Source organism: Oryzias latipes, chromosome 11, assembly GCF_053564925.1.
Source record: "Oryzias latipes strain Hd-rR chromosome 11, Olatipes_Hd-rR_3.1".
In the NCBI taxonomy this organism is placed as follows: domain Eukaryota; kingdom Metazoa; phylum Chordata; class Actinopteri; order Beloniformes; family Adrianichthyidae; genus Oryzias; species Oryzias latipes.
Genome location: NC_136247.1, coordinates 27,775,717 through 27,791,727, shown reverse-complemented (window position 1 = coordinate 27,791,727; position 16,011 = coordinate 27,775,717). Strand labels below are relative to the sequence as shown.

General features: G+C 38.1%; 1 protein-coding gene across 5 annotated transcripts in view; it reads left to right on the top strand.

Moving 5' to 3' along the window:
• col14a1b (collagen, type XIV, alpha 1b) overlaps positions 1 to 16,011 on the top strand; it is a 114,649-nt gene that overhangs the window by 11,439 nt on the left and 87,199 nt on the right. For 3 of the 5 annotated variants that reach the window (XM_011480659.4, XM_011480658.4, XM_020706881.3), the window contains exons 4-5: positions 8,486 to 8,629; positions 10,415 to 10,498. The exons of the other annotated variants lie outside the window; for them this stretch is intronic. In XM_011480659.4, coding sequence (XP_011478961.1) covers positions 8,486 to 8,629; positions 10,415 to 10,498 — 228 coding nt within the window. The remainder of the gene's footprint in view (positions 1 to 8,485; positions 8,630 to 10,414; positions 10,499 to 16,011) is intronic. 5 annotated transcript variants of the gene reach the window in all.

Here is a 16,011-nt window from a genome sequence, read left to right as displayed (position 1 = left end):
TTTTCATTTCATGTATTATTAAGCAGAAAAGATTATTTTCAGACTTCCCTTTAAAGTATAAGTTTTATGGACTTACCTGAAATTTCTGTCACAGAAGGCAACATTGGTTTAAAAAGAGAAACTTAGGAAAAATAGTAAAATGAAAATCAAATCAATAAAAATAATCATGACCTTATCAGCCATGATTATTAAAAAAAAGTTAAAGAAACAACAATCCTGCCTTTTTTTAATGCAACATAACATTCGACTATTTGCACAGAGCTACATAAAGGAAATAATAACATAGGAAAAGTGCTGATTCAATACACCTATTCTGTAAAAAATATATACATTTCACATATTTTCCATCTTTCTTATCCGCTTTTGACGTCCCAGGTAAACATTACAACAGAAACTTATTTTGTGCACCTCATCCCTGAAAGTAATGGATTTTTAGTAAAGTTTCAGAGTAAAAGTCGGCTCCCTTCATTAGTGGATCCATCAGCCGGTGGCAGAGCAGACCTGTAGCGTCTGGCTTTGCTTGGGCAGCCTGCGTGATCACAGTAATGCTGAAACGTTAGATAAGGAGCAGCGAGCACCAGCCGCTATCCGCTGGCTGAGGCCTCAGGGGACAATCTGTTGCAGGGAATGAAATATGAGCATAAAACCAGAGGGCAGATTGGACGGTGGAGCTGAAAAAGGAATGAAGGGATAGGGAGATGGCAAGAAATAGATAAATGAAACCCAAAAAAATGACGGATGGGTGCCTTGTGCTTTGCTTCATTCAGTTTTTGCCCTTTGCTCTTGCTGAATTTTCTTTAAGGTTTCCCAGCCTTTAATAAATCTGACAAATACCTTACTTTCGGAGGAAGTTGCATACATTTTTCGAGGTGTGTCCACACACTTTGCAGTGTGTCGCCCTGGGGCGGTGCCTCGTTTGGGGGCGGGGGGGATTGAGTGCAGGAAAGTCTGATTTCAGAATATGTGAGAATCCTGGGATGGCTGTCTGCCTCCAGGGCAAAGTGAACCGAGTGAATGACAGGGACAATCTCATTCTCAGAGCGGGCTGCTGGTATCATCCAGAATGCAGTAAAGAAGTGTGACAGCAGCAGTTAATTCTCTTAAACAGCGGGGTGTTTTGAAGCACTCGGCTGGATGGCTTCACCCAGCCTGTCTTTTTCTAGTTGAGGCTGAGGCACCGCCGCCAGCCATTTCATTAGATTTCCCCTTTTTTGCCACTGCTGCCACACCAAAATTCAATCAGCCAATCAAACGGCGGCAGCTCAAAACATTAACAGCAATAAAAAACGATCAGAATGAGGAAAATTAGTCATTTAAGTGACTTTGAATGTGTGACAGTTTCTACGGGCAGTTAAGATCATCTGTGTGTTTCAGATTTTGGAAACTAAACTTTTTAGAGTTAATAGAAAGTGGAATAAAATGGTTAATCATTTATTACGTAATAAGAAGCCATAACAACGTTTAATAAATGTTTTTGGCCGGCTTAATTGGAAAACACTGGCTGGTCTGATGCATCTCATCAAACAAAGTTGACCAGAATTGGTGGCAGAAAAGTAAACATTTAATAAATAAACTCAAACATGATAAAATTCATGGAGAAACCAAAAGGGTGACAAAGCAGACGATCTGAAAAAATACAGAATTGTATTGAAACAAATCCACCTATACAGTAAAAAAAGAAAAATCCTTTCAAACATTAGATAAATCCATAATCAATCTCGGAAAATACCATTTATATTGAGGCCTGGCAGGTTTATTTTGCTATAACCTAGTGCATCACAGCGGCCAACACAGCAGAAGATGACCAACCATCATTCCAGGTCAATGTGTGGAAAAGACGTGACCACACAGCGAGCTACAACATTTCAAGAATGTTCCCTTTGGATTATGTTGATGTGGAAAAACAACTTTATAAAATAAAATATCGAATGGGTTTGCCGTTCATTCTTGTTTTCTTGTTTAGTTTTACACATTTTTCATTTACACTTGATTATCTTGAAGAAATCCAGGGAATCTGGGAAACTTCAGCTGCTCTGTTCAGGACCAGCTGATTCTCTCTGAGTCACACTGGGGGAAGTTTGGACTACAGATGTCCTGGACTGATTTTAACTGAATCGGATCAATTAAAATGAGCAAATATCGGCTATGAATCATATCAGCAACCACAACGTATATGAATAGAACCACCGTCAAAACGATTCGTTACACTCCTGTAATCACCTTTTGCAGTCTCTTTGTTTGTATTTTTTTTCAGTGTAATTTTGCATACTTTTGTTGTTTTTCGTTGAACAGTGCATTGTGTTGTGCGTCTTGAGTGGGTGTTGACCTTGTCTTTCAGTTTCCTCTGTGCCTTGTCTCCAGTACAGAATACGTTCAGCTTGCCACGTTTTTCAGAAATGATCAATCCTCAAACTCAACCAGATCTTTGTTTTCATTCTATAATACTGGACTTATTTCTCTACAAAGGTTTGAGTTTTGAGAGTTTATACAAGAGAGAAAAGGGTTAAAAGGTTCTTTTATGGCTGAGAAAAGTGTATAAAATGTGAAGTGAGGTGTTTTACAGTAGGGCGGTCGTCCTCTGATCGGAAAATTGCAGGTTCGATTCCCGTCTTGCCCGCCCAGACACTGATTGTTCGGAAGCAGAGACGCCACCTGTGTGTGAATCAGTGAATGGGACTGTGACTGTAAAGCACTTTGAGTCTTCCAGGAAGGGAGAAAAGTGCTCTAAAATGTACCATTTAAATGATCTTGCTTCACAAATTCACAGATTTCACCTCATCGCGGTTTATTTTTGGAACGTAGCCCCCGCGATAAACAAGCGAACAGGCTTACAACCTTACACCTGGTGGGAATTACAACACAACGTGACAAAAACATTAGAAGTGTCTCACAAATCCAAGACCACAATTCTCACAATTGGGTCTAAGTTAGAAGTAAAGCTCTATTAAATAGAGAATTAAAAATGTATTCATGATTTTTCCCAATGAAACATAATTTGCTCATATTTTTAACTTTTGGTACTTGATCAATTTATGGCAAGAAGATTTCTGAAACAGTGTTATGTCTATTTTACTGATATAGTATGATTTTTTAATCATATACATGATTTTTCTAATGAATATAATCTGCATATGTTTTAGATAACTGATCTGCATTTACCATGTTGATTTCAAAATAGTTAAGTCTATTTTTTACATAATAATAAAGTAATTCATGTGCTTTATATGTGCTTTATCTGTCTGATAAAAGTTAGGAACCGGATAATGATAAATCATGTACTAAAATGGTTACAGTAGAACAGGGGTTCCACTCCCTTTCAAGCAATCTTTAATTTTATGTCTAATTATCCTAAGTTTGATACGTCATTGTATGAATGTATAACTGATGATTGTATTGTTTTTTGTGTATTATTCCCATTTGATTGCTTGAAATAAACCATTTCAAATCCTATCAAAAAAATCAAATTGATCTAAAGCAGCATTTCCCCTCCTTTGTCCTGTAGTTTCTACCCTGTTCAAACACACCTGCCTTACATGTCTAACATAATCAGACCTTTGCAAAACGTGACGATGAGCTGAATTAGAGGGAAAACCTGCAGGACAGTTTTCCCCGAACCCGACCAGGGTTTGGGAAACACTGATCTACAGACAGGATGGTTAGGTTTTGCTTTTTTAGCAAGCGTGAAGCTTCCCTGAACTGTGGCAGACCAAACTTTTGAATCCTGGTCCCCTTGATGGGGATTTTAGCAGCACTGCTAAACGAACCAAACTTTTAGTTGTAGACATCTAAGAGAAAGTCTGACTGAGTAAACGTGGTGTAGAGAGGGGCCAAAGGCACTTATTACCACGTTACAGTTAGAGGATTAGTCAGACTTGCTGCTTTTCGTCTTTTGGCTTGCAATATAAAAAAGCAGTTTGGAAATGTGTGATTTTTTTATATTTAGGCATTTGTTCCACTTAAGTTACTGGTTTATGTGTACATGCGTTAGATTGCTGTGCTCATCCGATCTGACTCCATAGGAATGTCATAGTGTAAAAACAAGCTAATGCTGCACTAGTGTTACTTACCTCACAAGGACACTCACAACTTTATCTGAATATTCATACAAATTCTCTAGTGTGAAGGAAAAAACCCCCACTGTTGAAGCGTTTGGAACTCCGGCTCCTAATAATTCTATTCACTCACACAAGGAATGGGATACAAATCTTTTACTTTTTCAGTCAGAGTAAAAAAAAATTGTGCGGATAATATTGCAAAGTTGATTTATGTAACTGGAAGATGTTAATCTATCAGTCAAACTGATAGCAATTCTTGTTGCATGTCCAAAAATGGGCTTTTCTTTATGAAAGTCTCTAAAATGATCTTGTTTAGGTGCTGCTGCCTGTTCTTTTCCTGCTCCAGTCTCCATGCCAATATATCTTTATTTTCTCGAAGTTGCTGCAGAAAATTAGATTTAAAAAAATAAAAAGCGATATAGTTGTTTTATAGCTCTGAGTTTAGGATATATCAGTCCCCAAAGGGAGTACAGTTCTGTGGCAACAGAATTGTGCCGAGAAAAATACGACAAATGGAATTAAATCACAGCAAACAGCAACGCTTTATTGCTCTGATCTTGGGATTTTCTTTTCATATCCTTTGAACAGGAGCCAGGAAGTGGAAGCGTCAGTTTCAAACCGACGAGTAGCTTCACCAAAGTGGGACAGTTACTCAACCTTTAGGAAAAACAGAGATGCAAGCAACTTTCTTTAAATGTCAAAGTGTGTGCATGTTTTAGAAAAAGGATATTGATATTTAAGGAATTCTGCATATATGGTTGAATTTGCCTGTTTTATTAGTCCTTTTTAGACTAACATAGTAGATGTTTTACTCACGTGTTAATAGACCCTTTTAGTTTTTTTTTCCTTATTATTTTGGGAGACATTGAGTGTTTTAAACCCACAGCAATTGGGGCAAAATACAAAAAAAAACCGTTGAAAGAACCCAACAGCACAGAGGATTTAAAAACACAGCTCTTGTATTCATGAGACATTTAGTAGTACAGTGCTGTTCCTGCATTTATCCATTCCAAATATCAAAAATATTATCAATAAGGTAAATTAAATCCATTGATCTCATTTAGCATCTGTGTAAATCAAGCACTTTTTCATCTGTTTCCATTAATTGAGAAGAATAAAAGCGTCTTTTTATTCAAGATTTTCAGGAATGTGAGGCGTAAGATTTTAATGCTCATTGTTTGTAGAAGTTAGGCCCAAATACAGAAAAATGACTTTCTACATGATGATTTAGTGTATTGTAGGATCACTTCTCATGACAAACTATCAAAGTTTTTGTTCCCAGCACGACATTGTCAGGAATTTTGGCCCTTCTTGTTGTTGCTTTGTATAGGCTTGTGGACATGTGTGTATTTGCAGCTCTCTAGAGGTCTAACCACAACATTGCTGTCTGAAGTTTGAGCTTTAAATGGCCAGTTTTTTTGTGCGCGGCTGTTCTTCTTGCATGTCCCTTGTAAGCACAACCTTAGCTGCCTGTTGACCAGTCCAGTTCTTTCATTCCTCATCAAAAAGTAGGTTATTTGTTGTGTCAATTAGCTGAAATGTGATATCTTTACCGTCTTCACTTTTTGTGATTATGATGTCATAGCTAAACCTCAACAAAGTGGGTTGCGGTCCACCCAATAGCTGCTCACCTGTTCATTGGATAAGCGTGTACTCCTTGCGTGGAGCCTGACTGTTAGGGTATGAAATTAGACGATCGGAGTGTATAGTTTGCGTCTGACCTGCACACCACACTCGTGCCTCAGTACTTGCACCTTTCTAATGAGCAGAAAGTGTGGCACAAGGGCCCTGAAGGACAGTATGACCCATACGTCACAAGTGCGAGCATTTTGCATCAACCTCACAAATACTTCACAATACACTTACCATACACACGTCAATGGTACGTTCCACTTCCATGGCGTTCTTTGAGATGGCCGTACGGACCTCAAGGGAACTGCAAGACACACCTGTAAGATGCAGCTGCTCCTGTCTATGACCCTCCGTGGGCCTGAGCGTCCCAAAAACGCTCAACATGGGTATGGGTCAACCATAAAACGCCTCAGAATGTCACACTTGACAGGTCAAGATGCCTACTTTTCCTTCAGTTGCATGAAACCTTCGGGTTGCTTTGCTTGAAAATGACCAGATGTGTTTGGTTTTGACATAGAGAGAAGAGGCTTTCTCTTCAAATAAGATCAGCAAGATCACCTAGGTGTTGATTTGGCCCCTCCCCTGAGGGAGCGGTGAGCTGCAGACACAGTTTGGTGGTTTAACCCCCCAATCCAACCCCTGAATGCTGAGGGTCAAGCAGGGAGGCACTGGGTCCCTTTTTTAGAGTCTTTGGTACGACTCGGCCTGGATTTGAACTTACCGTACAACCTTCCAGTCACAGGGCGGACACTCCACCACAAGGCCACTGAGCTGGTCGGTTTAGCTTGGCATGAAGTAAAGCTGAGTCTGAGCAACACAGGAGGAAGCACACAGGTTTCAGGTTTGAGTTTTCCTGCAAACATAGCATCACGATGGGGTTTCACCTCTGAGGCCCGTCAGGGTTAGCCTGGCAGCTCTGCATGCTAGTCATGATGATAAAAACCCTTTTAGTCACTGATGGGCAATAGAATTTGTCTCCAATTTCCATCTTTGTTATCATGTTGACTTGGCTAAAAGCTGCAGAGCAAAGAAACGCTCAAGTGTTTCAAGAGAGGCCTGCACACCTGATTCTGATGGGTTCTGAATGAGCAGCACCTGTCTGCTGAGTGCCCTCCTAATTCCTGTGGAAGAAGTCTTTTGTGATTCTTTTTGGCTGAAAGAGTCGTGTTTTATGATCATCCATTGTTGATTTTTTTTTTTACTTTTAGGTACATTTTTTCTCGGTTTCTCCGGATTTAGAGACTTAAAACGTGATTTATTCTCATTTTAAACGTGTTAACTAAACAAACTTACTTTCATACATACAATTTATTATATAATAAAGGTTTCATTTTAAATGCCTTCTATGTATATGTTTTTATTTTTACTTCAATATCTATTATCCTAGTTTTTTATTCCCCATCTGTCATGCTGTTATGCAAAAACCAAGAAAAAACCTAAAAAGTAGATGATTTCATTCTAGCCGCTTAGTTCTGAAGCTGTTTATTGACTGAATAAAATCTGCCCTTAAAAGGAACTTTTTATTTATTTTGTTACCGGGCTGAATTATTATGTGTTCCCTGTCTTTTTCCTTTCCTGTTGACCGTCTCCCATCTAATTTCCTCTTTGCCTTTAGTTTTCAGTGCATTAATAATTGTCTGGCTTTATTTCTGTCATTTTGTTGATGTTCTTGAGCCCAAAACTCCAGTGCAGCTTCCAAACATCGATGCCTCTCAGAAATGTTTGCAGCAGGAAAGCGTTGACCTGCGTGATGAAAGATGTTGCATGTAATGAGTTCATTTTGCAACTTTTAGGTCTTCCTGGGGGAGGGAAGACTTTGACTGTCATTCATTCAGACTTTTTCAAATCTTTCTCTCCAAAAACAGGTGTTGGGGGGGGCCTGTTTAGAATTTATGTCTCTGTAATTACCTGGAGATGACTGAAGGTGTGCAAACCCTGCAGAGGAACTGTCGTATTAGGAAGGGGGATGACTCATCCTGAAAAATACTTTTTTTATGGCAAGAAAAAGTCATTTGGAGAAACAATAACAGCAAAAAAGCAACTTTTGGTCATTTTGAAAGGATTTACTCAGACCTTCTTAAAAATATATGTTTCTTTGAATGTATTTATTTAACACATGTCAACATTTCATTGTTTTATTCCTATGTTGCTTTTCATAAATATGGTTATAAAAACATTATAAGTTTGGGTGTTAATGGCTTTAATGTAAATGCATAAATGAGCACATATGGAAAAAATGTCAAGTCTGAATTGCAAATTTTTTTTTTAATTAAAGCTGGTATTACATCAATTCTTTTAACCAATGCAATTGTTGAAAAAACTTAAAACAGGGGCATAAATTTAATGTATATTTTTATATCTGTACTGTACTGTTATATCTGCATTTTGTAAATGCATTTTACTATTTCAGCTTTATTATTGTGAAATCATTGATTTTGTGTCACTATTTTCACGTCTATTTTTGTCTTGATTTTCTTCTCTCCACAGCAGGAGAAACGAAATGAATCAGAATCTCCCATCAACCCAAACATTTTAATTCAGCTATTTTTAAATGGGCCACTTTTACAGATTACAGCAGCACCAACATTCAGAACAGTTTTTAGTTAATTTTTCTAGTTAGTGAATTTTTCTGTTGTGTTTTTTCCATCTCAATCCATTTTAACAGAACCTTCTTTGCAGGATTTCAATTATAGACAAGATGAAAAACACAACAACAAAAAGCTTCCAGTCTGTGCTTCATGAATGTGTCAGTAATTTCATTTACAGTGTACTGTCTTTCATCTTTTTTTGTTTTTTAGGTGGACGTCAAAAGATGGTTGAACTTTCAAAGCAGAAAACCAATCTGCTTATTGAAGACTTTGATTCCACTAAGGAGTACGTCTTCAAAATCACAGCGGTGGGAGGAGGACGGGAAAGCAAACCTCTGCACGGCAAACTCAAAGGTAGGAGCTCTGAATCATTGGCATGAAGAGATCAGCTGAGGACCCCGACTTATGAATGACAGTGAAGATGATGCATCTATTCATAAAGAAAATTCAAAAATAAATCACCCAGCTTTCACATTAGAAGCCGGAGCTGCGCTGGAATTGACAAAAATCTAAATACATTTTAACAGCAAATAATGATGAGGGGATCCATTTTTTTTCTGGTTCCACTGAGTGGGTCTCTACAGGGGGGGGGGGGGGGGGGGTGATTGTGAAAATCCTTCCTGATTGAGCAATAAGGACTAAAAACTGGAGAGTTTTATTGTTGTAGGTGAACATGGAAACAGAAAATATTTGTTTATGCAAAAGCTCTTGAAGGGAATACAGGAAATTGCTGTTTGATGATAAATCTACATATGAAACATCCACCTTTGTTTCCAATAATTGCTTTTGCTGAATCGAGCATTTGCAATTCATCTGAGAAATGCATTTTTGATTGATTTAATATGCAAGTATTGCCTTAAGTGATTTATTATTTCACATCATTGCTTTAAAAACTTTCAGCTTTTAGCCACATTTCAGATAAGTCTATATTTAAATGGAAGAAGCTGGATGTCCTCGGGGCAGGTATTTCACTGAGCCATTCCATGAGTGGCTGTGGATTTTATTCATTATCTGTATGAAATAATTTGTTTTTTCTAGTCTGATCGTAGAAGAATATTTTCCTCTCGGGTGGATTGTGCAGTTTTTTTTACTAAAGTAGTGCTTTTCGTCCCGGACTGTGACACAGGTGAACCTTAGTTTCACCTTTTAGCCCCTCCCCTCTATTATCATAATCATGCATACAAGGTTTGGATGTTGTTTATTAGAAATTGATTTATATAGATACAAACCTTTTTTTATTTTTAAATATAAAAAAATAAATGTTAAAAAACAAAAATTCATAATATTGGTTTTCAATCGATATGTAATCAAAAATATTATGACTTTTTTTCTTTCATTCCCAACTTAGTGATCATTATTCCTTCTACATGTATTTAATCAGGAATGCCTGATTTATTAAGGAGGCAGTTATTTTCAGGAGTTTAAAAAAAGCTCAACTACTTTTGCATGAAAGTGCAGGTTGGGAAAATAAAACCTGGATATTTAGTGATGTAATGTAACCAACATGAATTTGTTTGCTGTATAAAAACACAACAGTTTGTTGTGTTTTTTATCCAATAAATATTATTGGATTACCAACATTATAATACCCTTATAAGCTTGTTTTCTTGTGTCTTCATGAACTGCATAAAGTCCCACTCCAATTATCTTTTGATCTATTTTAAAAATGTTCCCAGTGGTCTTCAAATAGGATTTGGCTGTTTTAACAACTATCATTTTGTAGGACATGGTTTCTGCAGAGCGGTCGAAAATAATGGGCTGAACCATTAAAGCATAATGACTCCGCCCCTCATCTCTTTACAAACATTGTGAAAATATTGGATTATATAGATTAATACTATGAATTTATTATAATTATGTTGTTTTATTTGATTAGCCCTTGTTCTTATTAACTGTTTTGCTCACATGTTGTGAAGCGTCTTTGTGTGCCATTTAAAGCGCTATACAAATAAAATGTATTTCTTTATTATTATTAATAATTGGATTAAAAATACTCAACATTAGTATTCTTTATATTTCCTTCATCATCAGGAAAGTATAACAAGAACATGTTAAAAACACTATTTTCACAGGAGTTCTTTGAGTTCTTTTCCTTTGGGTTTGTTCATAAAAACAGATGATTTGGTCTTTGTCTTCCAGCTCAGCGCTCAACGCTTGAATCCACTCAGTCCCAACGAGGACAGAGCGGCTCCGCCATTCAGGAGAACAATGAGATCTCAGAAGGTAGGATCCTCGGCGGGCGACGGGGCACACTGAAGTAAAATAAGATGCAGTTTTAACTCACCCACCGTCTGATTCCGAGACCCCTACTGAGAAATAAGAGATGCCGAAGCTATAAATGTCATCCGTGGTAGACAGTCTGCCATTCCTGAGGAGAAGCTTTGAAGGGAAAAAAAGTGTCCTTCAACAGTGAGAAGCTCACCATGAAGACCTGCTTGGAGCTTCAGAGCTCTATTTTTTCTGGGGTGCAGTTTTTTTTAAACATTTTTATGTTGTAAGTTCTGACTAAAAACATAAAAGTACAGTGAGTGAGGAAGCTAGACAACCTTCTCCTGATCTGTCCGTTCTTTCTGAAAAACGCAGCAGTTTAGGATGGCTCGCCGTCGCACCATTAAACTCGCCCAAAAACCCCAGAGAACGTAATGTTCCAGCACTTCTGGTGATCGACCTCATTCCCCAAGAAAATGGAGGGAAAGGGGAAATGAAATGATGCAAAAACAGGATAAAAAGCCCAGGACTTTAACAATCTGGAAGCGCTCTGAGACGAGCAAAGGAAAACAATCCAGTTAGAATTGTGAAAGTGATTGTAAGGACCGCCCGCTGAGACAAACAAGCAGGCGCCATGAAAGCATCATGTGAGGCTTTGCCTCCCAGCTGAAGCTGAAGCTCATGTTGGCACCAACTCCTCAGCAAACCTGGCGTGATTTGATGCATTTTCTTTTTTTTAATTATTCTCAAATGTTTTAAACGTTTTTTTCTCTGTCTGAATGCAATAAAAAGAAAAATCCTGTGATACAAACATGGTATTTGCCTCCTAGTGCTTTGTTGACAGAATGCTGTTGTTTCCTTTGCAGCGTTTGAAGTGTGTGCATGAGTGTGAGCCGTGCAGAACTCTGAGTGGGATCCACAGAATTTCTTTGGCACACATTATATATAATCCTAAACTAAACTCTTTAGGTTCTTCTCTGGTGAAATGGAAGGCGAGCTTTGACTGGATTTTGGCAGTTTGAAACCTTTCTGTGTGGGGAGGGGCACTTTTCCTTTTTATTTTACAGGAAGCCAGAAACTGCTTTTTTTCCCTCCTGTCATAATTACATACTGTGCATTGTGTTGACTCTTGTGTTTGGTTTTATCCTGTCTGAGCCTTCCTCAAATCATTTCTTCCTCTCGGAACGTGTAGCCACTTTTGGAATACGATGGTGTCAACCTTGTGTTTAGATAAAATTAACTTCTTTAGTGGCAGAGTTGAGTGTTGGTGCAGAAAAATGACAGGACTTGTTTTTTTTTTTTTTTGTTCTGCAGTTTTTCTTTTAGAAATCCCGTACATTTTGTAGTATTTGTGTAAATTATTGGATGAAAATCCAGCAGGATTTATGGGCGCTGCGGTTAAAAAGTTGCTTTTTGTGATTCTGTGAACGCTGAGTTTTACTTTGTAGGACCTTAAAGACAAATTTGTCAAAGCTCTAAACACTCTGAGGAAAATCTGAGTGTTCCTTTATTCAAATCATTGTGAATCAGGAGCAGATGAAAAAATTCATTTTGAAAAAACCTGAGTTTCCTGCTCTGCTCCATTCTGATGCATCCACTTGTGGACGACTAGATCCATGCCTTCCTGGTCTGAGCTCCAGTGTTCCCCACCATCTGTGCTGCATCTATAATGTTTGGTTGGGTTGAGAGGGGCTGTAAGCTAGCAGGAGAGTGTATAAAAAGAGAGCTCTTAGCTATGGATGATGGGAAAGCGGTAGATTTAGGCTAAAAACGGCTAATTGTAACTAAAAGAGCACTGAGAATGCTTTTACAATAGATGAAAAGATTGGAGTGGGATTTCAAAACATTTCTTTTTTCTAATTTCTCCTCTTCTGCTTTTTGGGGATATTTTGAACTCCTTTGGGACTTTTATTTTATTAAACTAGAAAACTGACAAGACGCGGTGGAGCTGCTTCTTCGCATGATCTGCTCTTTTGTGAGATGCAAGAGAGGACGGAAGGGACTTGATCCCAAATGCAGACTTAATTACAGCTTGGACTTCACAGAAATGTTTCTTCTCTGTCTCATTACTGCTCATTGCACTCTGACACAGCAAATCAAAATGGTTTTTTGGGGTTTCTTTTTTTTGCAGCTGGCACTTTTTACACAGTGATTTTCTCCAACACATCTGCCTGTCCTATAAATGTTCATAAAACGGCGAAATAAAGGATCAAGGCTCTAGAAGCTTCTATTTAGAGGCTGCTGACATTTTCGTTTTTTGAGTAAACTTAAAAAGAAAGATTTGTAGTAAAATTTAATGTAAATATAGTAATAAAGTACATTTTTTTAATGTATTCATCAACTTCTTAAAATGTTGTCAATTTTACCAAAGCAGTTTATGAGTTTGCCTCATAATGTAAAGGTTTTGAATCCTTTAACAGAAGGAAACGGCTAAAACTTCAATCAAATTTACTATAAACATATATATAAAATAAAATGTGTTTTGACAAAGGTGGGGTGGGAATTTGAAGCACAAAAACCCAAAGTCTGGACCCAAAATGTAAATTTACCAGAAAATACTTCCAAATGTAACTGGAAAGAGCTTGTTTTTCTATAAACTGGACAGTTTTGGATCAGAATCATCTGATTTAGTTTTTGACCATTTCATACTGTATGTATGTCTCCATCTGATTAATTTCCTTTCATATAAATGCTATAATTTTCTGAGTTGAGTCAATTGTCACTGATGGACTTTTGCACGTTTCTGTTTCTTTTGATCTTGGTAACTAGATGAGGATTTGAGGAAAAGTGGAACCAGTTACTTTGGATCAGTGGAACTTTTTTGATTTTCTTTATTCTCTATTCTTATAGTTTTTATTGTGTTTTGTTATGACATCTGAATGCATTCATGACTTTATTTGAGATCATTTTCATGTTGTTGCTGCATATGGAAGAGATTAAGCCAACTAATCAACCTTGGATCTTAAAACAGTATAGTATTGTAACAACACACTTTAGTATGACCTTATCAAAATTATAAACCAGCTTCTAATATAAATAAAGCCTTAAATTCTTTTTTTTTTCTTGAAAGGATTATCAACTGTCCTTTTCTTTTTTTTGTCCAATTTTCCTAGTTTTCCTTCAGGTTCTTTCTTCCCATCTTGGGACTTTTGAAGACTCAGCATCCTGTTTTTGGGCTTGTTTTTTGCTGTCAATCAGACCTTCAACACTTGTCTCTTTTAAAAGGGTGTCATTTGGAATAAAAGGCCAGTAGCTTGTCAGCTGGAGTCATTCTGCGAATCTGAATTCCCTCTCAGGATACAGACACTTTGAAATGCCGTCTGACTTTGGTCCTGCATTTGGAGGGACATTCTGAATGTAGCCTAAAACAATGACCGGTGGAGTCCGCAGATTCCCCACTGAACGTGGCAGATGGCAGCAGTGATTAAAATCACAGCGGTTACACCAGATCCTACTGGTGACTCATTTTTGTGCAGTTATGAAAAACTTCCTGCAGTGCAGTCTCTTCTGTGGGCCATCATGACCCCCCCCAATACTGTGCAACAGTCTGTAAATGCCTGTCAACTTTCAACTGAACGAGTTGTGAAAAACTTTTATGTGTAGGAAAAAGATTAAAAAAAATAAAATTGGAAATAATTTCCAAATTATTGCTTTAGTTAAAAATATTTTATGATGGTAAATTTAAATCCTCAGAAGAATGAAAGACAACCTCAGTTGAGACATGCAGGATCACGTTATCAAAAGATAACGAACAAAAAATGTTTTAATAATGGAAAAGTTTCCGAGTTTAGGGGGTTTACCCCAGGCCCCCACCCTCACATCCTGTGTTTGATGCAAACCAAAAAGTATTAAATGTTGCAGTTCCACCAACGACCACTGGAGGCAGGTTACAGAAGGAAGCCATTCTCTAGTGCAATGTTTTCAACCGGCGTGGGAGATGGTCAAGTGTGCCGTGGGAAATTGCCCTCATTCACTGATCTAAAAACATTTTCCGTCTCCAGGAAATCAGCTCTTTGTTAATCCAAACAGGCCCTGATAAAACACTGAGTAGTTAGGAATATGAAAGATCGCAAAATACTTTTTTCTGTGTTTATTTGATTCTATTAAAGACATTTTCATAAAAATGACGGTACTATTTAGCCGTAGCTTCAGACGTTTTCGGAAAAGTCCCGCCCCTTTAACTGTCTCCACCAATCATTCTTGGAGGCTTAATCTTACGTCATCAGTCTGACCAATCAGAAGTGGTTAAAGTCTTCACTTCCTTGTTCTGATTCTGCTCATAAAGTCGCTCAGTTCTAACAAAAATACCAGCTAAAGAATTCCACAGAATCCGGTGTCAGACCGTGGAACAAGAGAACAAAACAATGAAGCTCAGAGAAGAGAGTCTGTCTGCGTTCGGTGGCTGTTTGCATTACATCTCCCATGATGCATTGGGTTAAAGTGACAGCATCTCAGCACACAATGAGCCTTCGTTGCTTAATGTCTTGAAACAACAACGAACACACATCAACCAGTTTCTGAATCTTCTAACTTAACTTTTATTACATCTTTTACAAAAACAGCTGCAACTTCCAGCTTTTTCTGCCACAATTATCACAAAAATGCATGAGATCGTGGAGGGCCTGTAGATCAATACAGACTATGAGTTTCTCCTTTTTTATTTCATTTTTGGGTGCTGGTGTGCCGCGGGATTTTGGTCATGGTTAAAGTGTGCCGTGGCTCAAAAAAGGTTGAAAAACACTGATCTAGTGACTCCCATGCCAGGACTCCCTTGAAAAAGAGATTCTGGATCTCAATGGGACAATTCCTGGGGAAATAAAGGTTAAATAAAAAAAAAAGTTAAAAAGCCACTTTTTACTCCTAGCCCTTGTACTATCTTGTAGGGTCCAGATGACCCCAGGGGTCATCTGGACCCTACAAGATAGTACAAGGGCTAAAGAAACTCATTTACACTCTGGTCAAGAATTTTTCTGATGTCCACCGTGGTGCACTGGTGGAGTGGTCAACCTCTGATCGAAAGATCGTAGGTTCTGTTCCAGCTCTGCCTCCCCCTAAGTGTCAAAGTGTCCTTGGGCAAGACACTGAACTCCACATTACTCCTGGTGGTTTTAGGTTGGCGCCGCTGTTTGGCGGTGGAGCGTGTGAATGTTTGTGTGTGACTGTGCAGCACTTTGGGTAGCAGACAAGTGGTGCAAATAAAAGTTTGACAAAAAAACAAACAAAAATCTAATTCTCGTGAATTAATACTAAAGACACTGGCGTCTTCAAAGTAATTGAATACCTGTTTTCATGACTCTGTCAGGTGTTAGCATAGCAAGGCGTATTTGTCAGGTTTCAGACCTTGTGACCTTCTAACATGTCAGGATTGCTGAACTGAAAGAAGCAGCTCTTGAAAGGTGCCGGCACATTCCAGTCTTCTTGCTCGCAGTTTGTCCATTTCTCTGGGCCTTTGCTTTCAGCTGTGATTGCTTTAGACATTTGGGTGATATGAGACCTCTGAGTCATCCGTCTTCTCCCTCCCAAAGCAA